Source organism: Rhopalosiphum maidis, chromosome 2 (assembly GCF_003676215.2).
Source record: "Rhopalosiphum maidis isolate BTI-1 chromosome 2, ASM367621v3, whole genome shotgun sequence".
Lineage (NCBI taxonomy): Eukaryota > Metazoa > Arthropoda > Insecta > Hemiptera > Aphididae > Rhopalosiphum > Rhopalosiphum maidis.
In genome coordinates this window covers 69386349-69414105 of record NC_040878.1, presented here as the reverse complement: position 1 = coordinate 69414105, position 27757 = coordinate 69386349, and the positions used below count along the sequence as shown (strand labels likewise).

The window sequence follows — 27757 nt, the reverse complement described above, 5'->3', positions numbered from 1 at the left end:
ACAGCGATACCCGCGATCGCGTCACGACGCCGGTGGTCACTGGCCGGTCGCCAGTGGCGTATCAAAGCGAAAAGCTAGTTTTAATTATATACACACTATACTGGACTTAAATATTATTAGTTTTTATCATTTGTGTAAACTGTCGTCTGTCAAGTGTAATGACAGTGTTCTTTTTTCAAATTATTAGTATTTTTTTTTTTTCCGAAGAAATTTCGGCGGAAGTTATAAACTCTAACCCCCTATATATACGCTACTTCCGGTGGCAGTCAGGCTTACGACTCTGACTATATAGAAAGAAACGGCGGAAGGCGGTGCTATTAGAACAGTATCGCCGTATCGGCTGATAGGCCTCGCGTTTGTACTTTCACAGGGTCGCCAATAGTGTGTCGAAGTGTCGACCGGCGTCGTGCTGGTCACTGTAATACTATTCCTGGCGCTAGCCATCCGACCATTTATCCGGCACCTCCTGTAATTCGTTCTTGTGAATTTATTATGATTTATGACCTATCTCACCTGTCTCCTTCGGTCATGGGCGTTTGCGCAGTCGTTCGACGACGCTTTCACGAACGATTGGTTTCTATCCGCGATGCCGTCTGTTGCACATCGTGTTTTATATAACATAATATTTACGGAAGGGCCGTGTTCAGTTTTTCCGTGCCCCTTTTTTAGGGTCAGGCCTGATTTTCAGACGAAAAACTTGTTAATTATACATGAAAACTAATAAGTAATAATTTAATAGTTTCGGCAATAAATATTGCAACCGCATTGTTTAATATATTTTATTTTGTTCTCATAACTATTTATTGATGCATTTTTAGACTTAGGGCCGGGCCTTAGACATATGACCTGAGAAAACCGCCCTAAATACAACTCTGATCTACGACGACCTTGGCGCAGTAATTATTACAAAATGGTGGTAAATACTGTCCCTACGATAGATTTTCTTGCGGAAGATTCGTCTCCTTCCAAGGCAGCGTATGCAGTTCGCATATATACTGTCACGGTTTTTAAGTGCACGTTTAAAACATCCACACGGTGATAACCTTTGTGACGTCGTCCGATTTAACTTGTGATTGATTTTGTTGTCTCTGTGCTCGTTTTTTATGTGTAAACGAGTTGTCTAACTGAGTTTTAATCTAAATAATTTCATCTTGCGTTCGGCGCAGTGCCCGATAAATTCAAATGTCACCCAAGACGACGGGCACAACATCACTTATTGTCGACCGGTAAGTATTTTCTATAGCCAGCCACCACTTTAAATTTGGTCTCTTTTTTTTTCAAAGACAATTGATATATATACTTACTTATTTATATTATATTGTAATATATTTTAATGAGAATCCGTTTCGATTTTATACTTTTTCGACAGTTTAATGATAATCGTATATTATAACGAAAGCTAACTCGTTGTATGTAGTAAACTAGTAACTAGTCATATGTACTTTAAGCCTTTAGATGATGTCTATTTCTATTTATATGAGCTATAATATTTTTATATATGACGAGTAAATGTACATAAATATATTTAGTTTGTATTAAACAGGTTGTATAAGTACAACTACTATTCACTGTTTTCGAACAGATTGTTATCAATATTTATAGAATAGAAATAAATATAATTAAAATGTCCTAAACGGAATAGTTCAATAATAATATTTGCGTTTATTAATAATAAGTATAATAAGCAATAACGAAGTAAAAAACAAGTTATGGTAAATATGTGGTGTGCTGGTGTGTGTGGTAAATTTAAAATGATGGGTAATTAAAAAAAAATCTTGTGTGCATTATAATTTATATTATGTTTCATTTTAGACAAATACATTGAAAATAAAATGTTGTATCATTAAGATTGTCATGAAAATATACATTTCATAATCAAATAATCTTGTTTATTATTATCAATTAACTAAAATGATACAAATAGTAATATTGAAACCGTGTAACCATGATCAGGTATGTATTACTGAACCACAGAAGATAATTCAATAGCTTTTTGAACTTTATTGAGTTGAATATTGCCATTGATTAATTGGTCCAATAATCGTTTATCTGGACAAGTCTTCATAACCTAAATTATTATTATATAAAGTATTGTATTATTAAATTAAAATTATTTAAATTTAAAGGACCGGAGAAGCCACACTGCTTTATAACAAGATTGGAGTGTATCTCGTCATTGAGTACCTAAGTCAGACTTCGTCAGAGTAATAGTATACTTATAATAGATGTTAAATTTGAATTTAATGATAAATTATTGAATTCGAAAAACAATAATATTTCCAAGGATATTTTATAACCTTTGTAATTTATTTTTCTATTTATAGTGCCTACAGCTTGTTAATAAAGTTTTTGTAAAAAACCATAATTGTTTTAGGATTAAACATTTATTTTATTGAGTAACATGGACAATGTTTCACGAAATATGACATGTCTTATATCATTAATTATAATAACATTTTTTGAATGAAAATAAAATAGAAAAAATCATTAGAGGATAAATTGTTACTATATAGTTACGTTTGAATACTGACTAAGTGTCCATAAGAAAATAATTTGGATTTGTTATTATATTGATCAGCATTGTTTTTTGAATAAATACAGTGAATACTTACCACATTGTATAGTTAACATGATCATAAGCATTTATTCATAAACTCACCCAAGGTTTATTTAAAGTAATTTTCATTATTCGTTTCCATATTCGTTCAACTAAGCTTAATTTTTTATTTTCCACAGGAAATTGATCTTTAATATCTGGATTTTCAAATATTGATTTTAAATACAGCCATTTCCTGATAATTAAATTTAAATGTATTTGTTTTAATAAGTACTAGCAATTTTAAGCAATACAACATAAGTGCCAAGTATACCCAAGTAGTTACTATTAGATATCTATAGAGTTCTAGATAGTTATTACTATTTTTATTATTAACTAATTTAGTTAATCATGATTATTATTTTATTAGTTAGGTACACAGTTTTTATCATACATTATTGCTGCAGTGACAACATAAGAATGAATATTATTATTAAATCGAATTTAAAATTTTATGAATATTTATGTATGTATCATATTACTACACTTAAATATTCATTATAAAATATAAAAATATTTCAATTTTAATAAAACTAACATGAATAATTTTAAAAATATTGTAAATACAATAATTATGATAATATTAATAAATGTACATCATATTATAATACTATATATATATTATTATTGTCAAAAAATTGTTTAAGATTTTTTTTTAATTCATTTATAAATATTTATGTTTATTAATTTATATTTATGCCTTAATAATTGACTTAAATGAAATTTATCTTAAATCAAGTATTATACTTTTGAAATTCACTCCATTCTTTAATAACATCTTTTGAAAGTCTTAATTCTTCTTCCCATTTAGTTAATGGTTCTTGAAATATTCCTTTAAATGAACTCAAAGATAGCTGTTGAGTGACTAAAATATGATCATCAAGCATTTGTAATTCTTTATCTGATATTGTTGAAATATTAATGTCTTTATAAGGCAGCAATTGTAATTTTACACCACTCCATTCATCCGTCATTTTATTTAAAGCTATTTCAATTGTATATTCATTTGAAGCATTATCTGATATTTGTTTTATCTCTTCTTGATAGTCATAAACACCCAATGCCAAACATTTTTTAAAAGTCAGTGATGGTGATAGAATAATTTTTATACCTGAAAACATTTGTATTACTTAGTACTTTATTTTAAATTTTAAATGTACAACACTATTTAGAAGGTGATCCATTTAAATAGTTTCTAAGTTTGAATTATGATTTTTATAAATTTTATCTGAGTATTTATTGAACACACCTCGTATATGTATAAGCTACTAGATAAGACCAATAATATATTGTACCAATACTATGATAATAATTAATTATTATTATTTACCAGTTTTATCAGCAAATATATCCCAATGCCTCTGCTTCATCCCTTGAGTTAGTATATAATTCAATAAATGTACCATTGGAAAATACTCTTCAATTTGTGTTTTTATTTCATTAGCTACACTTAAAGTACCTGTACTCGATAAAAAATAAAAAAAATGTATTTCAAAGTATAATCAAAAATCCATTTATTATTATTACCAGGTATTTCGGCGAATTGTTCTACAGATTTTGTGACAATATTCAACAAATTGTTCAACAAAGGTTCTATTGTAGATTTTTCTATGTTTATTAGTGGATTTTGCGTCCAAGCATTTTGTAATTTGAAAAACTCTGAAGCACTTTGCCATAATATTTTATATGGTTCAAATTCGTTCACTAAATGCTCAACGTTTTCAAAGGGTGTTATCTAATTATACAAATTTAGTATAGATTATTATTTGTTTTTGTTTAGTTGACTACCTATTGGTCTTGATAAATAATAATGTAACAAAATTCTTTGTATTTAATTGTACTGACCGTATGACCAAAAAGCTTTTGTCTTAGGTTTAATGTTTGGCTAGTTAATTGAAGGTCTTTAATTAGTTTCCAATTTTTGTTTACTTCTACTGTAATCTCATTCACTTTTGACAAATTATTTTCAATAGTTAACTTTAAAATAACACTACTTAAGTATTCTACATTATCTTGTAATAATAATTCATCTTCGATTTGAATTTTCTCAAATTTCTCAATATTCATTGCTACATTTTCCAAAGACTCTTTTATTCTTAGCTGAATCTTATAAGGCCAAATTTGGGAGTCAAATTTTAATTTCAACTGTTCATCTTCTAGTATCCAGAAAAATGTATCCAACATATCCATTTCCTATATAATAATATATTAACTAATAATTGTAGTACCTACCTTTAATGGTGTTATTTTATAAGTAGTTCGATATTTATTTTTTATTATAAATATAATATTATGTTACCTTTAATAATCGTCTTACAATTTCAGACTGATCGCTAATTAAAATTGGCAAAGTATCTATCCATTCTTTTATTTCAAACACTTGTTCTGCTGTTGTTGGAACTTCAATAAGCCTCAGATACATCCTGTTGTATTCAGCGCAGCACATTTCTATTTTATCAGTCATTAAACTTGCATGTGTTTTCATGATTAAGTCTGCTAATTCAATCCGTTTCTTTATTAATAATTGTTTCAATGATTCAATTTTTATGAAAAATAGACCAATAGTGATAGTCTCAGGAAATGTCTTCTCTAGGTTTAACTTCATTTTTATTTGCATTGATATTTCTTCTTTCATTTTGATTAGTGAGGGATTACCATCAAAGAATTTCCTTAAAAATATAATAATATATTCAGCATGTGTTATTCAGTTTTATTAGGTAACAAATTTCTTTTTATACTAACTTTACATATGAATTGACATCCGTATTAAATAAATGTAAATGGATATTAAATTCTTTGCAGTATGCTTTTAATGGAATAATAGCTAAGCGAATACTATTTTCAATAATAGCTTGTAGTTCAGTGATTTTGTTTTCAATTAGCCCTATTGACGTTAAATAAGGTTTTTCAAAAAATGTTAAGTTTGTGAGTAAATGTGGATGAATAGTTGGTATCTCGTGGCTTTCAAGTACCATACGTTTTAATAAGCTTACAATAACAGGCTATAAAATTAAGTAACACATCGTATTATGTTATATAAGTTAATATATTATATCATTAAAATAACAAACGTTATCTATATAAATACCTATTTATAATTGAACATATAATAAAATATATAGGTACCTACCTAGTTACTTAAATAATATAATTAGTACCGTTGGTATTTTTTTTTTTTATAAATAATCTAGGTAGGTATCAATTGTGTATTTTGTAATTGTGTTAAAAATATTATAAAATACAAAGGTATACCTAATATTTTAGAACTATAAAATTTGTCTTGTTTATTAAAAAAAAACATCAACTTATGTGTGAAATAATGTAAGTTTTTTTTTAAATTAAAATTAATTTGTTTACTGTACCCATACAAACAACATACTTCAAATTTATCTGGATCACTAGAGTAAAATGCTCCATTTTCATTCATATTGAGTATTATAGAAAATAACGGAGGTGCGCATTCTTCAAACGGTGATCTATTTAAATTACTACCCCAAGCAAAGTTATCATTAATACCTTTCATTGAAATGCAAGGTTGTTCGATTAGTTTAGTATAATTTTTTGCTGAATTTAACACTATTAGTTTTAGACGTTCCTGTAAAATTATACAGTAAATTAGTTAGGTATTATAAGTTTAGTGATGTAGGTAAATTAAAAAAATATATAATTTCATACTTCCATCATATGCGTAATAAGTGTCATTAATTTTTGTAATTTGTTGATCGATGATTCATAAATTTTAATTTTACTTGTTGAAATGTCAAACCAACCTGTTTTTATATTTACTAACGCTGCATGACATTTGAAAGTAATTTCTTTTATCCACGAGTTCTTAAGCAAATTAAAAGTCTAGACACACGTAGGTAGTTTAATGAAATATTTAATATTTTGTTAAAAAAATAATTATAAAAAAAAATTACTTCAATAATATTTTTTAATTGTGTTGTTTCAAATTCATCTAGTGTTACAGTGATTTGAAAATCAGTGAATAATAATTGTATTTTTTTTATCAATGTAATTTCTGTGTTGGATTCACAGAGAGATGTATAAACTTCAGGTAATTCTAACAAATTTTTTCTATTAAATTCTTCACGCATATTTAAAAATTCTTTTTTTTTATCCAGTACATGAGTTGATTGTGCTGTTAAATATTATAAAATAATAAATACATAGTCATGTTAGTACTAAATTTATTTATTTATTTAATTTATTATGGACATATGCTAAATTACTAGATAAAATAGAGCATTAGATTTACAACACTTATAACTGAGTGACATGTTGAACAAAATAAAAATACTAGTATATAACATAGAATGATAAAAAATATTAGCAAGAAAAAAACCAATAAGATGATAACAAAAAATAAAAAATATAATATAAAAGATAAATTAATTAACAAGAATAAGATTTATGAAAAAAAACAAACAAAATCAATATTGAAAAAGTTATTATTTTGTAAAAGATAATATGGGAGTTAAATATGTAATTGAAGAAGTGAAGAATGAATTATATAAAACAGACAGGAGTCTCTAGTATTATGATTATTGCCTTGAAAGCTTATATACGATTTAAAAAATAAAAATCATCTCTTTATTATTTAATAATAATCTCTATTATTAATTTAGTAATTAAAAAAAAAAAAATAATTTAATTATATTATAGTATAGGTAGTTTAATATACCGTATATAGTATAAGCCACACCAGGCTTTCTTATGAACTGTTCAAAATCAAAATTTGGTATTTTCAAGGTATTATGATGGCCTTTAGATATAGATTTTAATGATTGAAGTCTTATAGATAGGCATGATTCTTGATAAACTTTATTAATTTGTTCAACCATCTATACAAATATAATTCAGATAATTAAAATTAAAATTTTAATAATATGACTTATTGCTCTAAATGTTTAGGTGAATAAAACAAATGCTAGAAGTAGGTTAGGTTAGGTTAGATTAATACTGTATAATATTGTAATAGGTACCTATACAAAAAGACAATTTGTCTGATTTTTTTTATCTTAATAAATGATGTTATTTATTATACTATCTGATTTTTTAAGATGTTTTGAAATAGTTGTTTTTATTTTTTCATTTTTTTTTACCTTTGGGCATTGTTGGTTATATTTATTTCAATAAATATACAAAAATATAGATAAATGTTCACCTTTATAAACCATCATTCATTGAAGTATTCAAGTTGGTTTTATTCTAAAATTTATTTTTTATAGACATTTGAAGTTTATATTGGGATGAAATTATATGTTTAAACGATGAAAAATTATTAATAATTAATTCATTATTACTCTATAAAACATTATCCATGAAGGAGACCTTAACTTTTACGGAGAGTATGAATTTTAATATACGCAATGAAATTTTCAAAATATGTTAATTAATTGTAAAATATTAGCTATTTATATCATAATAAATCTTTTCACACTACTTAACGAAAATGTAGTATGACTCAAAAGTTAATAACAATAGTTTAATATAGTATAAATTGTATTTATTTTCATAATAATAATTAAATGCTATTTGCTAATAATAATATAATAAATGTAATGTTTTCGACGGAAATTTTAATCAATCTAACGTATTAACAAACGGTAAAATAAATTAATAACAATATTAAACAATAAATAATAAAAAATGTTTTTAGTAAATAGACTGATAGACAATCTCTATTCAGAATCGTTTTTCGTATACAAAGCTGTATCATTCGTGAACTAGTTAACATGGATTAGTTAGTCGATCGTTTTTTTGTGTATGTAACTATTTTTCATATTTTTTTTAACTAATTTTATAAAATTTAACGAAATATTTAAATTATTACCTATTTATACGCTTATAAACACTTTGAAATCCTATTTTATGTATTGCTAACGAATTTAGGCTCATAAGTTATACTCATTGTTTTTATAGTATTAGGTGAAAATGTATTTTTGTCGTTTCCTTTAAATTTTAATTATAATTGATTATCGCGTTTAATCGAAGAAATATCAAATGATTCAGGTGCAGAATCATATGCACATACTTATAATATGTTTATCATAATCATAAGCACCTATACTAAACTATTTAATCAATTAATTATTAAGCTAAATCGTATCTTAGAGAAAGCGTTACAATCTTTTAAAACTTGTTAAAGCCAAAGCCCTAAAAACTCGATGAAATTATATTTTTGTATGTATCATTATAATCCTTACGATATTTTTATCTATGTTCAATTCTATGAATTTTTGGTTCTTAAATACTAAATGCAATATTTTTTTAATCGTATCATTTGGTAATACGTCTGAAATAGACTTGGAACGTTTATTAAGTAGAACTTTATTAATATATATTGACCACCTGGAAAAATCACAACATTTTACCATATTTACTACTGCAAATAAACAATTAATATTTACTATCATTAAGCGTAGTAAAGGTGTCAATAAAAAATGATAAGCAGTAGTATGAATTTGCCGATCCTGGGACAACCTCCCACCTCCCTATACCTCCCAAACACCTGCCTATACCTCCCATAGGAGATGCATAGAGGTATGAGGTGTTACAGGGTGGTGTTGGAAGGCGCAGAAGTGAAGGGAAGTGTTGAGTGGTGTTGGAATGAACGGAGGTGTTTGGGAGGTATGGAGGTGTAAAGAGGTATAGGGAGGAAGGAGGTCGTCCCAGGATCGGCAAATTCATACTACTATAAGCGTCACTGTGTCAGATTGGTATTTTTGTATCCATTTAAGATTTTTTTGTAGTTTAATGATTGTATTTTTAAAATTTAATAGCAAGATGAGTATTTTTATAAATATAAATACCTAAGTATCATTACTTATAAGTTATAACTTTATAAGAATTATTAGTATCATAAAATGTTCTTTTAAATAAAGGTTAAATTAAGTTTACAAAGCTTTTATTATTGTCAAACTATAAGTCTGTAAATATTAATAGACACGTTATTAGAAGATTTCATCTTGATTCAATATTTATATTTATCAAATATATAATATTATACACTCCCAAGATTTTTCACAATGGATACTTTTTTAATCATATGAAACAGACGAATAAATTATAATATAATTGAAGTATTTTACCTATAAATATCTTCACAATAATCTCGTCTTAAAATCGCATATTTAATTCTCTTAACGAATTCTCTAGGATCTTCTCCTTTAAAGTGTATTTGTATTCTAGGTATTTCGGGATATACTTTGGTTGAATTGTTAATTGATACAGCAACTGAATACATTTTCAATTTTGAATTATAATCAATTACATTTGCATTCGTCCAATTGTAACTTTTAGGGAATTCTTCATTTGAATTAGAATGCAAGTAAACAGTTGCAGGTACCGGTAAATTAACTCCATTATTATCTTTTTTTACCCATTCATTAGCGTTTCGACTATCGAATTCGGTATTATCGTGATACCATAATGGTGTAAAATGTTCATTATTCGTTATTATTAAATTATTAGAATCAATGGATATAGGAATTAATTCATTATCTTCGATCTTATATTCTGTTAATAGTTGAGGAATTGAAAAAGTTGCATACAACTTTTTCAATCGTTCAAGATTAACGACTCTCAACATGATGTCAGAAATTATCAACCTACTCCCAGTTGCAAGTTTTTTGACAGTGCCTAAAATTTTATATCATTATAATGTTATAAATCACCGGAATGAGGTAAAAATATTTGTTTTATACTGTTAATAGTATAATATTTTAATTATTATCTACATCTCACGGTTGTCGTATAGTACAGTTAGTACTCTTAGTATCTGTGTAATATGTATCGCATTATAAATAATGGTTTTAATAAAATATAATTTTTCTAGTTAATATTTATCAGTGTTTTTCAATTGTATTTTTAATATCCGAAACATTACATACATTTTACATTTTACAAACATACATGTTAAAATATCGGCACAATTACATATTATATACATTATGTATAGGACATAGCTATATTATAATATGATGTAGCCATATGTTATATGGTTTAACATTTAACATATCTAATTAAAAAAATAAGCAAGAAGTTAACCTCAAATGAAGACCACGAAAACATACTTCTCAATGGCGATCTGCATTAAAAATCTACTATACAGAGCAAAGTGAGTTTCCCTTCCCTAGTTTTTAATTGATAACTATATATACCTAGTTATATATCGATGATACATTATATACCGCAAATACCTTTTCAATTCACACGATTTCACGTAAAATTAATTTGTGACATTACCGATTGTATTTTAAAAATAATTTTAGACATCGAAAGTTTTACCCCAAATTCAAGCATATCTGAAATATATATGCAGTATTTTTATCAAAAGTAGGTCCTAGATATCAAGGAAAAAATTGTATTGGATTTTAATTTACTTAATTATTTATTTTAATCAATTTTCACTAATTTTTACTATTTTTTTGTTATACTTATTTTATTTTAGTATTTGAAAACAAATTATTATTACTATTATATTATTTACCTTTTGACCTTTTTCATACATTGAAAAACTGAAATCAACTTCTTATCACATTTTTTTTTTTTTATACTTTATTTTTACTTATTTATTTTATAATGCTGAAAATATTTATTTTATAAATTATAATATTGTTTTGATTTAGTATTATAAACATAACAATTAAATGAAAAAAAAAACAAAATTAAAAATAAACAATTTTTAATTTTGATTAGTATAGTGTATGATATTATAAAATTCTTAAAGCCATATAATAAATATTTACAATTTTTTTTACATACTTAATAATAATTTAAGTATATCCTAAAATAGATACTTGTGATTTAAAAAGATTAAAGACGATTTAATGAGCGTCATTAATTAATAAGATGTGTACAGACGTGCAGTAGATTAAACGCATTAATAGTTTTTAATTAATGTATATTTTGTATTTTAACTTTGGCAGAAATGCTCTAGTACTACATTGTTGACACTACTACTATAATTTAACACTTAAGTACTCATTTTGGCCATATTTCTAATATAATGTATACATTATAATATTTAAATATAGTTTGATTTACTTTAATATATTTATATTTTAAATACTGGTTTGAGTTTATAATTTAATTACTGTCGCATCCAAACATACACAGATAATAATTGTTTAATTTAAGACGAGTAATTAATTTATTTTATTAGTTTAATAAAGGAAATTCGAAAAGTTGTATAAACAATTCCTTCATATTTAATGAATCGACAATGAGTTATTGGTCCTCAAATATGATTTAGTGGTCTGTCATTGGTCCATTCAACTTTTTTGAACTATTAAATTAATTAATTTTTCATAGTATTTGTTAATAGTGTATTATAGTGTATTTGGTATTTACATCGTTCATAAAAGAATACATATATATTATATTATACATATTATACAAAAAAGAAAGTACACAGTTAATAGTTAGTTAAAATATAAAATAGTTAAGTACAAAGAGAGAGGAAAGTGTCTAAATTGGCCAGTTTCATGCAGCTAATTATAAAGGTTTATAATGCAGCAATGTTCCGGGTATAGTAACCAGGAACTCTATTGTTAACATGTTGAAAGACAGAGACAATCAATTTTATTACAAATTAAGTTTTGCAGGAAGACATAATATGAAAGAACAAGAATGAAGCCTAAATGACAAACACCATTATATGCGGAGTCAATGACGGTGGTATATCTTATCGCATAGAATTTACAAGGGGAACGGAATCTGGTTATGTATATTTGGATACACACTTATCTACATTAAAATATGACCCGACATTTTCACCCCATGTCACCATTTAACAAACTTATCTAAGTCCTCTTGTACACAATTATTCTAGGCATCAATTTTGAGAAAAATTATCAGTAAGGAACAGATTTAATTTTAGTTTAAAAATAACAATATTTTGGTACATATTTGTTTATTTTCTACTTATTAAGTATACATTTATAATATTTAAATTAAAAATTGAATTGAAACATATAGCTATATATGAATACAAATCATAATAATATTAAAAAAAATTATCTATTATCTTCCATAATACATAAATTATGTATACATTAATATATTAGTTAAATTATTTTATATGTTTTTATTTATTATTGCTTCAACAGTTAAAGAATATACTCACAGAATTATTTTTTGAAAAATTGAATATAAATCAAAAAGTTTTAGTATTCTTATTGTATTTTCATCGATTTGAGAAGTATTGATTTCGTGATAAAAAATTATTTTTATTTTTCCATTTTTCCATAGACAGCGGTGATTAGGCGCGGACGGCAACTGACACTCCGACCGACCGTCTCCCGGTCCCTCAGAACATGTCATAGCTTCACAAGGACAGCCGTTATCCCATGCGTACTGCATACACTCCTGATTCTTTGAGTAAAAGGCACCGCTGAACGTGAGTTCATTCCACTGACAACCATTTTGATGTGCATACATTAAACATTCGATGAATCCACCTGCTGCGGAAGCGCAGCACGTCCACTCGTTCCATGTACACCCGTTTTGATGGGCGTATTTGAGACATTCGAGTTGTCCACGGTACGCGGCTATGGTGCAGGTCCAACTGTCCCAGGGAAACTCGTGTTCGTGCAGATACTTTAAACAATCTAGGTGTCCGTACTTCGCAGCCTCAGCGCAAATTAGAAATTCCCACGGACACCCATTTTCAAGTGCATATCGGAGACAGTTAAGATTACCGAACATGGCAGCGGACGTGGTAGTCGATTCATCCCAAGGACAACCATTGTCGTGCGCGTAAACAAGACAATCCAAGTGTCCGGCCGTGGCCGCGGCTGCGGTCGTCGATACATTCCAAGGGCAACCGATTTCGCGGGCGAACATTAGACATTGTATGTGCCCTTGAAACATGGCTATCTCACATATGTTTGCAAATTTCACATCACTAGCGATGGCTTGCGCTTTGCTGTACATCATTCGTCTGTCGCCGAATTGGTTGAAATTCTCGTTTTTCGAGTTCAGCTTGAGGAGTTCAAACAGCAAACAACAACACAACTGCAGATCTACGAAAGGAACGTTCAGTAGGTAGTACGAATTGAGCTGGTCCTGGTTACACGCGTAGTATGATGACATAAACAAACTGGGCACCGTGAAATTTTCGTCGTTGTCCATCGTTGTGGCTATGTATCTCAAATTGTCTACCTGTATATGTCCTGTAAATAAAAACACTTAAAACAATGAGCAAAATAAGTAATAAATTTGCAACCACAATTAGAGACGATCATGTTTTTAAATGTCAATTAATAGACATAGGTAATTTAGGCAATTGTTTCGACATAATAATTAATAACTAGTAACATTGATTATATAGGAGTTAACTATATAATCAATGCTATAGTAATTAGAAGCTATAAATATTTAAAATAAAGAGCAAGCTGCAAGCTCATTGAGTAGCTTGATATTATTTTTACCATATTTACTGAATAGTCTGATATAATATGATCAAAATAGATGTATGAGCTCAGTTAACAATTGTAATCAATAGTAAATAACACATTAAAAATCAAAAGGAAGGAAAATGATTAAAAAATTAATTCACTAATTTATGAAATGGTAAAATGTTACAATGTTAAAAGAATGCATATTTCTTACATATAAATTATAGTTATGGAACAAATATAAATTTCTACGATTCCAGTCAATATTTATAAAATGTTATAGAAATTTGTTTTTGAAGCCTTGTTACTAATGGCTAAATGGTACAGTTAGGTATTCTTTATTTAACTAGCCATGGAATATGGTTATAATTAATAATAAAAATAATATTTCTAGATGGATTTGATATTGTAACATTTTTCATTTTTAAAACATTTATTGAATACATTGTACTATACATTCATAAACTATATAGTTGGAATATTTTTTATGTAGTGTTCGAATAGTAAAATTAATTAATTTATTAAGATAATTTCTATCAGTTGAGATAAAAATATTCAACAAATATATATTAATAAGTTACAAAATAATATATTATGTTATATCGTCTACAAATTGAGAAAATGTATGTGAACAAAAATACAATTCAATACAAACAATTTAAATAAAAAAAGAAATAAAGAAAACACTCGTGGGGAAAAAACACAATTTTAAAACACAACAACTGATCAAACTAACAAAGCAAAAAATAATAAGTGTTTTTTCAGCATTGAATTAAAAAAAAAAGCAAGTCACTAGCCAACCTATTGGTTTAAACAAATTTGAGAATATTAACTAGTTGTGTGTTTTTTGTATTTCTGTGTGACTGAAATATAAAATACGAAACTTGGATGTTGAGTGTAATTTCGGAACAATAAATGTCACAAATGATATGTTGTAAAATATATTAATGACAACCTAAATATTCTAAATAATAATAATGTATTAGGTATAAAAAATATGAGAGCTGTACCTATTTGTTAACTGAATAATGTTTCATAATTTTAATTTATTTTTTGGTTTTAACTAGTTACATTAAAATTAATCTTGTTATTTATTTAAATTAATTTTTAACTTAATTCGGTTTTAGACAAAATTGCTTATTGTTTTTAGTGTTACTAGATAATATATAAAAATTGAAAAGCAACTGCTAAAAAACACCGTGAGGTATTATCTGTGAAACTGTTGCATGGTATACTCTGCATAATATCACCAAAAAATAATCCCGAAGAAGAAACCCTAGAAATGTATTCCTCGAAAAAAAGCGATGAAAGAATAACTCTGTATAAGATTTTGAAAAATTAAAAAAGATCAGGGCAAGTGGGGAAAATGATTATTTAATTATTATAACAGTGATTTTATGAATTATTTAATAATAGAAAATAGCAAATTAAATATTCCTCTTGGTGCCGAAAAGTTATTCAAATATTTTGTAGAAACTTATATACACAAATACATAAACAAAAACCACTATGTAGTGAACATATTGCCATTCGATGTTTTCCGGTGATGTTTCTTCTAGAAACATAAAATATCCACCAAACAACACATGTTAAGATATTGATAATAATGAAAAAATATACTCCAATGTAAGAAACGATTATGATAAATGAATCACCCTGTATAGTGTAAGAATGCGCCAATTCTACGTATCACTGCGTGACATTCCACCCTAGTCAAACCGGTCTCTATAACAGGGTAGTGTAAATGCGCAGACGAACCGATTTTCGTCGGGCCGCGGCGCTTTCTCTTGCTGTACAAATAATGCACAAGCAATTAAGTTAGCTTAACACCGTAATCAAGACATATATTTTAAATAATTTATTTATTAAGGAATACTCACGTTATATAATTAAGGTTTGTTTGAAAAAGTACTTCGTCGAGACTACCCGGCAATTCTGCTTCGTTGCAAATACACGACAGACTTGTGTGAACGATTTTTATACTGAAATGTAGAATTGATAGAATTAAAAACTATATGCAACTTATGGTTAAGTAATAATACTTACATCCGCAGCGTCGATTGACACTTAATAGTAACCACAACAATTTTGTTATAGCTGGAATTATAATATTTTAGTAGGGATGAGATGCCGGACACCACGTTGTTAGCGCGCTTGAAGATAAAATGACACTGGTCAGAGGACTGAGGGTTATTGACTACCTGCTGTAGGTTGAATTCCACAGGACACACCACGCTCAAAAAGACAGTGTGGGCAAAATTGAAATAGGTTAGAATATTACTATTATTATTTTTTGGGTAAACGAACAATTGATCCCACAGAAAAACGTAGTATATGTACAATTGACACTTCATTCTATTATATACTGGTCACGGTCGATGTTGGTACCCGACCAATGGTGTTCTTATACGATACATTTTAATGAATAAAGGTTAGTGTAGGCTTCCTTACAGATTATTTACAAACACAGTATAAATGTTAAAATGTAGTGTACCATTAGTTGAGCCGAATTTTTAAGCAAGATAAGTTGATATAGGTATTGATTTGATTTGCATATAGGTAATAATAAATTATGATTTAGTGTAACCTTACCAAACCTTTTTAAATATATCATTATCTAAATTTTTTAGTGGTGTGTTTTACACTGGCTACTATGCCATCAATATTTCCCTAGATATATATTATTTGGTAAGCGGTCACTTTTTACGGTCCATTGTTTAAACTGCATAACGCGGACACTGTACGGATAGGTAAAATTTTAAATTGCAGAACGCCTGAACCCAGACACTGTACTATTATATACATAAAGTATATATTAATGTATATAGTTATATATCTAAGGGTTAATTGTATATAATGTAAATTATTAAAAATTAAATATAAAAAAAAGTAAATTTATTAAAAACGTTATAAAACATTGTACATAACTATTAGTTAAGATATTCAGATTAAATCAATTAAAATTGTGTACAATATAAATATAAATAAAAAATAATACTGAAAAAAAATCTATGTCAAACACAAGAAATAATGTTAAAACTAACATGTAGGTATAATATATAGGATTTAAAAATTCAAAATTATTTTTTTGTTTTGCTGCTGGTTACATAAAGTTAATAGCTTATTATTTTCACCAGAATTAGATTTTTGCTTCTTATGTAGCCTATTGCCACATTCGTCCAATTGTATTGTCCTCAAAACTGTCCAAAAACTCATAGAATGTATAAGATACTTACCAAATAATATTTAAACTTAATAACATTTTTAATAAAATTGTATATAATATATACATAATATGTATATACTTTATAATAGTACGAAGTGTCCACGTTCTGCAATGTACCTTTTTACCCGACCGTACAAAGTTACCTGCTAGAACCATGTCCATATTATTTCTTTTATGCTGATTATTATTCCCTAAAAAAACCTCTCTATAAATGGGTCTATGCATTACATTACATTATAAATTACTCGGATACTTAGCGACAATGTATATGTATATTCGTCAACTAAATTAAAATTACTTTAAGACTATGTAACTGTTGAGATTTGTGAAACGAGTGATATCGTAAAGTTATATTGTGTTTCACCGATTTGGAATTACAGATGACTAAAATTTACAGTTGAGAGGAAGTATGTATATGTACAGATGCATCTGCATGCAATGTGGACACTCGATAGATTTTAATTTGTACTTTCTACGAGTAAACAATATATTGTAATAATATCATATCTACCATCATTAATGGTGATGTAATCACATAAAATCAAATTAAAAGCAAATTACTGATTATAGCGACGAGTCGGTGTATTCGGTGGCCACTGGCCCATTGAGTGATTGGAAACGGCGGCGGACTACAGTCGCAATGAATAGTGGCCACTGACGAGGTAATAGCATACAGCGCGGGCAGCAGTAGGTATATTAATTGCCTAAATTAAATTAAAAACCACTTTTTTGAAAAAAACTCGTATGCACGTTTTTGGGGTGAGGGATTAGTTTTTAAGCCCCAAAATTTTACACGTGTCATCAGAACTATCACTTAAATAGTTTACGCTAAAAATAACGCAAAATTTTCAATATATTTAATTTATTTTATGAGTATTTGTCAATCTTTGACGGCTTTCGTCATTTTTTGACGATTTTGCCGTAAAAGACTGATTTTACGTATTTTTAAGTGTTTATATCGTACCGGAAGCTTCCGCAAACATTGTAGCGTGTACAAGGGACTATCTATGTTTTTATATCAAAAAAAATCACGAAAATCCAAATATTTAATAACTAAGGCCATTAAAAACCACTTTTTGAAAAAAACTTGTATGCACGTTTTCGGGGTGAGGGATTTGTTTTTGGACTCCGAAACATTACAAGCAATGTCGATGTCATAATAGTGTTGCCGAAACAGTTTTCACTAAAAAAAAGAGAAATGTTCGATATTTTTTTTTATTTTACTGGCCTTCTACTAAGGGGCAGGGGCGGACTGGTTAGACGACAGGCCTGCAGTCAGCGATTTCAAATCTTCAGGCCATCTTTTACTGAAAATTAATAAATATAAATATATAATAGTCAATTTATTTTATCAAAATATTATTATGTTTTCTTACTGGTCAATAGTTACTACAGTGATTGTGGACTATTACCTTACATTATTCTGATAATAATAAAATACTGGCTAAATATTTTAGTGATTTTACTAGACCACGACCTCGACCTCGATACAACACTTACAGACTACAAATTAGGAATTTGGTCAACCGGTATGCAGTCAGAAAAACAAGATTTATGAAAAGATTTAAAACTACATCATACCAAAAATATTTAATGTATATCCATAAATATTTATTATTTTCAAATAAGTAATCACAGCAAATTAAAACGAAATTTAAGTACACTTCTACTAATAATAAATTTATTTAAATAAAAATAAAATAACTTTAATTCAATATTTTTGTTTTAGAAGTATAAATAATTATCCTTTTCATGGTTTTGGTCTACACGATATAATATTATCTTCCGCCATCATAAACTATGGGTCTATGTAGAGTGAGGCGAGGGGTATTCCCGTATAAAGATTTAATCGGAACGAAAATAGAATAAGCAAATAACAAAAATAAAATGTGAATTTTCATTAATTTTCGGCATAAATATTGTGTATTATCTAGTGTTTGGAATTCATCATATTATAAGATGCATTTTCATATGTTTTCATATCTTATCCTTAAAAAGGATAGGATAGGGCCAAGTCATATAATACGGCGGACAGGCCAGTCCATGATCGCTGACCAGCGGACCGGGCCAGTCTACACCTGTCAAGGGATACCATAGAGATTAATTGTCTAAGCCTTAAAGACATCAAGTACATATTTACTGAAATATTTCATTAACGTTGACTCAGAGTATTAACTCGATGGATATTGTGTTATACGATCGTTTAGGTATAATCACAGTGTATAAAATCAGTGTTGGCAAACGGGGTGATGATATGATGGGGGATAGATCCCACATACCTTTTTTTAAAAAAAAATATTTATAACAATTAAATTTATGTATATTGACATATTGTACTCAAATGTTAATGTATTATATTTTCAATTTTTTTTTTATTTTTTTCTCAAAACAACACTTATGAGCGTATACATAATATTACGTATTACATACTACGTATTATTATCTAGATTCTAGACATTCTAGGAACAAGACTGTCTGTTATTACATATTATTAATATTTAGTTGCTTATACAAGATACACGGGAATTACCCTGCTCCGTGGATCGTGATCGTGAATAACAACACACTCTTCACTTAGTAATAATTTACCTTAATTTAAAAAATTGATATTAGGCATAAGTACATAACCATAAATTATATTTTAATGATCAAGTAGTACATATTAAAAAATTAGCCACATCCCCCTCCATGACAAAATCAATTGACTGCCTTTGATTATTTGATTATAAAATGTGAATTATCCTTATACATAGTTTAATATATTTATTTCCAACAATCGGATTATTGAATGGACTTTTTTAAGATTTGTGGTGAAATTCAAGATAGACTAGCATTTTTTTTTATATTTAAAGGTGTACAGGCTTTAACTGTTAAGGTTATTACTTTATTAGCCATCATTTTTTTTTTTAAACTAAATACAAATAAATAAAAAAAAAAAAGGTAATATTTACAAAAAATAATTGATTGATTAAATACGTATTTATAGTTAATATAATGTATGTTAACGATGTAGTTGGACTAAATTAGAATTTTAGTGGCGCAACTTGATAATAAGAGGCCCATGTGAAAATTTTCGGACCGGGGCCCTTACCTACTAATAAAAATTGAAAACAGTTATACCTTATCATGACTTTAAAAAATATTGTTTTTTCACATGTAATAGTTAATATAATTATTACTTAAATTCATTTTTTTTATAAAATTAAACATAAAAATTAACTCTTCTTGTTTTTAGTCATTAATGATTTTGTTTTTATTCAGTTCATTATTATCAGATAGTAATACAACAATTATTGAATTATATAGAATTTAGATAGATAGTTTTTCATAACTTATAATCGTCAGACACATAATATTGTCACGAGTCATGACTTACACACTACACAGTACACACATCAACATAATTATTATGTATAGTAATAAAAGAAGTTTCAAATTTTCAATTATTTTTTATACGCTATACTCGCATTCTGGCACCTATATTGCTGTATTAGTGTATTGTAAGTGTTACGATTCACTTAAGAGGATGTCACACACTGTTTGTTTTCTCTCTTTAGCCCACGCGCAACATCGACAAAACGCATTTACGCAGTCTGAGTAGAACTCACTCAATTTTGGTTCTAGAGTAAATATACCTATTATAAAATTAAATTTTGATAATATTTCTGAGTACAAGATGATGAGTTTTTTCCATTATTCCCAATACAACGTTAACTATACAGTTTAGAAATAGCTATAAATTACAACATTTTTAAATAACCTTTTAATTTTTTTTAAAAAACTTATCGTCTTGTACTCAGAAATATTATCAACATTTAATTTTATAATAGATATATTTACTCTAGAACCAAAATTGATAAAGTTCTACTCGGACTGCATAAATGTGTTTTGTCTGTTGCGCGTGGGCTAGAGAGAGAAAACAAACAGTGCGCTGACATCTTCTTAACTGATTTCCCACATAGGCAATCATAATTTGAATTATTCTCTAAATTCAAAAGAGTAAAGACATCATTATTTATTATATTAAAACAAATAATATAATATGTATATATTACAGATCATAGTAGGAATATCGTACATGAAATTTTTAATCTAGGGGCCCCTGTGAATTGCACACCCAACACTCCCAATAATTGCGCCACTGTAGAGTTTGTTGATGGGGTTACATTTGGTAATGAATTTGATGATGTTTGAGGTTTGTTCTTTGTCAAGGATTTCTTTGATGTTGTGCGGTACGTTGAGGGACGTGCGTGTTGGTTCGTAGATGGGACATCCTTCGAGTAGGTATGTGTTTTATAATGACGCGAGTTTGACATATATTGCATGGTATCTGGCGAATTTGTCGCAAAAAATTGATCGCCGAACGAACATTTTTAGTTTTTTTAGTAATTTTATTCCCTATAGGTACATTTCATAGTTTTATGTTTATTATTTTAGAATATTCAAATATTCGTATAATAATGCCTATTATATTTCTACTCTTATTTATTAATTTTTAAATAACAGATAGTTTGACGCTAATTTTAATTTAAAAAAATAATAAATTTATGTATAGTAAATAATAATAATAATAATAACAATTTAATCACAGTCGTGATGATATCACTTTAATACTAAAAGGGTTAATAATAATACAAGTTACAAAATGTATTTTATATTTTATTTATATTATTTTAATAATACAGTAGTCAGTGAATTGAATAAATATTATTAACTTACAGAGGTCGAAGCTGAACTAATTACAGCACGAGTGCTCAATTCCATATTTTGTATAGTAATATTTTTTTATCAAATTAACAGCTTTGACTGTTTCAATATTTTCATAATCTGATATATGATTATGTGATATTTCTTTAAGTATTATTTGATCATTGTTAGAATGAATACGGCCTTTACACTTCATTTTTTATATCGGTCACATTTCCATATAGACTTTTGTTCAGTTCCAAATGTTTCAAAAATATACATATAACTGTTATAAATTAATTTATCTTTGCCTTTATCACTCTTTATAAGCTCTATTATATACAATAAAAAACAGTTGACACACACAATATCGCACCAGCATCGACTACAAACACAAGTATGTAATGGCAAATTGGTATTACCAACGGAATAGATGACGATTGACGATAAGTCGGTAACGGCCGTATAAGCTTATCGAAGTTATTGTCACACTAGTTCAATGATCTGGTGTGTATATAATTTAATGGTACCTTTCATAGTATACCTATCAGTATATTATTATATCTGTTTACCGCATTGTAAATTGGACTAACTGTCCGTTATTTAAAAATAAATCAATAAGAATACTTGAATATTTTAAAATAATAGACATAAAAATCGAAAATATACTCAGGGTAATAAAATAATTATAAAATTAAAAAAGTTCGTTCGTCGATCAATTATCCTGGCGACCAATTATATTCGCGATCTATTCGCCTGCGATCAATTCACAGGCGATCCATATTGCATATAGGTGGATAATTTTTACTGATTAGAAAAGAGTGTGTAGCTAAAGTGTGGCCAATTCTTATTCGGGTGATAGCGATTTCTTGACGTCGGCTGAGATCTGGAGGTATATGCCACTGTTTCACTGAGCTTTTATGGACTTAAGTTTGTTGGTAGGTGGGATGGAATCCCAGTGGTGCTGCCATGACAAGAAGATTTTGTTTTTGGTAGATGTGAAGATGTCATTGGATGATATTTTATCAATGGTGTTGTTGGTTAGGTTTTTAGTGGCTAGGAAAACTGCCTCATCTGCCTTTTCGTTTCCATTTATCCCTACATGTGAGGGTACCCACATAAAATCAATGATCTTTTGAGAGCTGATTAGTTCGGATTGGGTTTTTTGGGAAATCTCGTTTTTGGGCCACGGGTTTTTAAGTGCAGTTACGCAGGACGCTGCTAGTCATTGTTATTGGACGTAACTAGGTATTCATAAGTAGGTATATATTTTGAAGTTATTAATTAATATATTATTATAATAATCACAACATTGTAATTATTAGAACCTGCCGACAAAACTATAAACTATAATATAATAATGTGTCATAAACTCATAACTTCGTGGTTCATTAGCGATTATATGTATTACACGATAAGTTTGCAGCAGGCGTACATTATACCATTTATACCTTGTCAAGTTTTCAATTTAGAGTAGTTATATGTATAATATAGCCAATATAGGTATATTTATTTCACGCACACGTTATAATATACGTGGGCACCTATAATTTAACCTGTCTATGTACGATTGCTATTCGTATGTAATATATGCGGCAATAAATCATAATTTATACCCGTAAATCATTTACCACGCATAACTGCACAAGACTGGGGATGTTCTCTGTGTTTGTTATAAAATATATGTTTGTAATGTTTTGTTATACAAGTATATACAATAATATTTCAATAAGGTAAAAATAAAATTAATAAATTGTACATTGCAACTTTTGAACCTCTCCTATTACGGTCTGTGTTCAAGAGTAGAAAAAAATAATTAATATTTTTATAATAGGGATTATGCTTTCCTTCCAAATCATAACTGATTTGCACAAATATATTATACGGGTTGAATTCGCATGTACATGAAAAAAATATAGATATGCATATGTAGCTCATATTAGTCATATTGGAGTATATTATTTTGGTTATGAGTTATAACACACCATATATGATCACACAAAATATATTTTTCAGCTACGTTATCGAGTAGGTATATCTAATTTAAGCATGCTATATTTTTAAATCCAATTATTTTCATCCCAACACAATTTTACCTCTAATCCCTAGAGTAAGTATAGCACTATAGCTTACTATAAACATCATACAGCAATGAATATATATATATATGAATACAACAAATTAAAATGTATTATGGACGTATATATTACAACACAGGTACTATGGGCTTAGTACTGGATCTATACTAAATATACTACGACTTCGACAAACGAAACATTTGACATCATCAATATTCAATTATTTAGATAGGTGGATATTTAATAGGATTATTTATATGGCTGTTAAATTACTTTGGCAACCCAAAGTGACCTTTTTTTCTAAGTTTTCGATGGTTGAGACTCGTTTGCGCACATACCAGTAGATTTTATAAATTTGCGACAACTCGTTTGCGTACAAAATTGTGAACAACGGAAACCTGTTAATAGGTACAGTTTTGGGTGTACAGAATGTCTAAAAGTATAACGATTATTTTCAATCGTGGTAAATTAATAAATTTTCACCATAATGAACTTATCAATGCAATTGATAGGAAAAAATTTAAGTGTAAAAGAAAACTCAAAAGAATACTCAAAAAATGATTCTGAAATTGGTAAGTGGCTTAAATATTTTTTCGGTTTACCTTATTTAGATCCTAATGACGTTCTAGACGCATTTACTCAAATAATTTCAATAGCTCCATGTAACATAAGTATGGATTTATTATATACTATATATTAAAAAATTATATTGACGTCGATGATGATTTTGACCCAGAATTATGGGCTAGTGAAAAATTTGAAAATAATGATGGCTTATTATTTATTAGAAAGCTGTGCTATAAATTAAATAACTTAAACAGCATTTTTAAACCCACAAGTCTATGATACCAGAATATGATTAGACAGAAAGTTCTAAGCCTTATAAAGGGCGAAAGAAAATGTTGTAAGACTATAATAATTTTCCACCATCACTATTGACCAGTGCTGTGAATTTAATGCATTTGAATGTTTTTTTCAATGTATATTTTGCCTGTATTAGTGCAAAAATGCATGTATACATTTAATATCTTTTTAGTGTATTAAATGCACAGCCCTTCTAATGAAAAATTCAAAAATTTTGGAGGTACGTACACAGGTTATGTACACCCTATACGAGAGTAAATTTCTTTGAAAAAAGGTTTCTATTCTTCGCAAATTGTGCGCAAACGAGTTGTGTTTTTGTACGCAAACGGTTTGTAAAAAAGGTAAATTTGCGCAAACGAGTTGTAGCCGTTTTTAATATTTAATACTAGATTCCTCATAAATAGTTCAAACAATAAATACAAAATCTAAAAAATATTTATAATGGCAATTATCTTTATGTATATCTTAAATTTAAAATACCGACAAAATTACTTATTTGAATGTTAAATAACGGTGTTAATTATTTTGTTATAATTTAAAAACATGGTTCGTGGGAAATGTTATGTATATTTTATTATTATGAATTTTACTATACGCAGAAGCGATGACATTTTTATTTAATTAAAGATATTATTGACATATTTTTATTGTTTTTGATACTTACAGATACATGTTATTACATTTTAAGTTATATGTTGATATAATATGATATAAATTCATATTATTATAATAATTAAATAGGTACTAATAATTTAATAAATACAATATTTTCGGAAATCATTTTATCAAACTAGGTACTGTAATACTAAAAGTAAAATAAATGACTATTAAAGCTGTATCAAAAAACATTTAATGAAATATGCTTGGTGATATGAGTCGACGGACCATTTCCGCTCAGAATCGCTTTTCAAATACAATAATAGTGAAATAGTGAATAATATATCATTGAATTTAAATTTAACAAACCCATAATATTGATTCACTCGACACCTAATGTACAGCAGAGAGTTGCACTTACATACAATTAATTTAACTATGTATATGTATTGTATATGTGTAAATGTACTAGTAAATTGTAATATATTTTACCATTGATTATAAATACTAGTATTTATAATCAATGATTTTACTTATTTGACTATGTATAATTTGTATACATCAAAACATTTATAAATATATTATTAATTATTTTATTTATTCGTAGATACGTTATTTTAGGATCTAATTTGTGATTTGATATTAAAATTTGGGACGCAATAGTAGAGCTATCTAAATTCGGGTCGTAATAGGCCATCACTGATTTATAATACCTATAAAAATATATTAGATAAAAGATGTGAGATAAATCCTAGTCAGAAAATAGTTTCTATATATACTACACTATACTATATAAAATATATACACACATATATGTACATAAGTAATGCTCTAATGCATTAATTAGATAAAGTTAATATGTTTATAATATGTTATATTATACGCCACATACAGAGTGCTGTATTAATGCATTATATTATAATATTAGATAAGTAGATGTATTATGTGTAAGTAATATGTATACCCTACGGGCTACAAAATATCGCAGTGTTTTGGAGTTTTTTCATGGGGATAATTTGATTTTCCATTGTCCTGCTGCTACGTTATAATTCTATAAAATGTAATTGTGTATACGAATAAGGACACATCGGTGTGATACCTAACCTATTCATAAAATAATTTACATGAAAAAATAATTTATTCTATTTATTTATTTTTGGGCGTTCCATGTAGGAACATTTAAGTAACCTTTTCCCTTATCATCTTTTTCTTCGAAATTTGGTTTTTATGACTTTATATTATATTTTTGCACGCGCCATTACCGAAAATGTAATTTTCATAACTGCATAATTATATATATTATAATAGGTATAATTACATATTATGAGTACATATATGGTGATTCACCAAAAAAATTCATCTCTATTTTATCGTTTAATTGAGTTGGTATTTATAATTTATAAATATTTAAAATTGATTTTTGAAATTTATACGTTTAGTAAAAGTAATTATTTCAGAACTGAATATAATTTTTACATGGGTGGCACCTAAGCCGGTGGTAAAAAAAATTATTTCAAGTAGGTACTTGTCAAAATAATTATGAAAAAAAATTCTTTGAAAAAGGGGTATATACTATATACATATATGTGTATGCACATATGTTTTTTTTTAAATTAAAAAATGAGTAACTGTATGAAAAAAGAAAATAATTTTGATTTTCACCAAATATAATAAGTATGGTAGATATCAGACGATATTAGATAGATAGAGATATCTAGATGATATTATTTTTTTAAATAATTTTACTCGTCTTGTACTATTTAAAGATATTTTAAAATATCCTTTGTAACTACACAAATGTATTATAAAGTATAACTTATTAGTTTATTTCAAAAATTTTTTTAAAATCTTTATCATAACTTTAAATATTTACTTTGATGAAGTAGTCGCTTAATTGCCAGTTGAAAAGAAGCCTCAACAGTGCTATTTTAAGTTATGAATAGTGTGTCCATTAAAAATAATATAAAAATGTATTTCTTTTGAAGAATCATTATTTAATGAATAACTATTAAAATTGTATATTAAATAGGTTTAAAAATCAGAATACGCCAACTGCAGTAATGTCCTACAGCTGCTATTACATTATCTACTGTATTACTACCTACAACATAATTTTAAATTAGATTAAATTTTTTGATTTTTAAAATGATTTTTATATGTCAAACAGTTATAACGTGTTGTTTAGTAAAATATTTATGAAGTATACACATGTACATTTGCCATATGGCAAAAGTATGAATTAATAATATTCTGCAAGCTATAAAATATTATGTAATGATTCGTAACACTAGTTCAAGTAACAAAT

The 27757-nt window shown here is 27.4% G+C and overlaps 2 protein-coding genes across 2 annotated transcripts; both read right to left on the bottom strand.

Moving 5' to 3' along the window:
• Positions 1–1960: 1960 nt before the first annotated feature.
• Positions 1961–10190, bottom strand: LOC113554699 (dynein heavy chain 1, axonemal). The gene is made up of 14 exons (XM_026958653.1): positions 9691–10190; positions 8806–8950; positions 7302–7440; positions 6517–6737; positions 6272–6445; positions 5976–6191; positions 5339–5598; positions 4896–5265; positions 4442–4789; positions 4124–4331; positions 3927–4055; positions 3344–3707; positions 2660–2792; positions 1961–2068 (listed from the first exon to the last, which is right to left on the bottom strand). Exons 1-14 carry the CDS (start codon positions 10188–10190, stop codon positions 1961–1963), a joined length of 3315 nt encoding a protein of 1104 aa, XP_026814454.1.
• Positions 10191–12097: 1907 nt separating this feature from the next.
• On the bottom strand, positions 12098–16143 carry LOC113552569. The gene is made up of 4 exons (XM_026955428.1): positions 16048–16143; positions 15882–15983; positions 12898–13776; positions 12098–12147 (listed from the first exon to the last, which is right to left on the bottom strand). Exons 3-4 carry the CDS (start codon positions 13733–13735, stop codon positions 12098–12100), a joined length of 888 nt encoding a protein of 295 aa, XP_026811229.1. The 5' UTR covers positions 13736–13776; positions 15882–15983; positions 16048–16143.
• Between the last annotated feature and the right edge of the window lie 11614 nt (positions 16144–27757).

Excerpts from the sequence above, each read along its gene's own strand:
- LOC113554699 (XM_026958653.1), bottom strand. The coding sequence starts at position 10,190 with ATGTTGAGAGTCGTTAATCTTGAACGATTGAAAAAGTTGTATGCAACT. Across the intron at positions 8,951-9,690 it reads TATTGTGAAGATATTTATAG|GTGGTCAATATATATTAATA; the intron begins GTAAAATACTTC and ends TGATTTTTCCAG. Across the intron at positions 6,192-6,271 it reads TTATTACGCATATGATGGAA|GAACGTCTAAAACTAATAGT; the intron begins GTATGAAATTAT and ends ATAATTTTACAG.
- LOC113552569 (XM_026955428.1), bottom strand. The coding sequence starts at position 13,735 with ATGGACAACGACGAAAATTTCACGGTGCCCAGTTTGTTTATGTCATCA. Across the intron at positions 12,148-12,897 it reads TTCTGAGGGACCGGGAGACG|AGTTCCTGGTTACTATACCC; the intron begins GTCGGTCGGAGT and ends TGTTAACAATAG.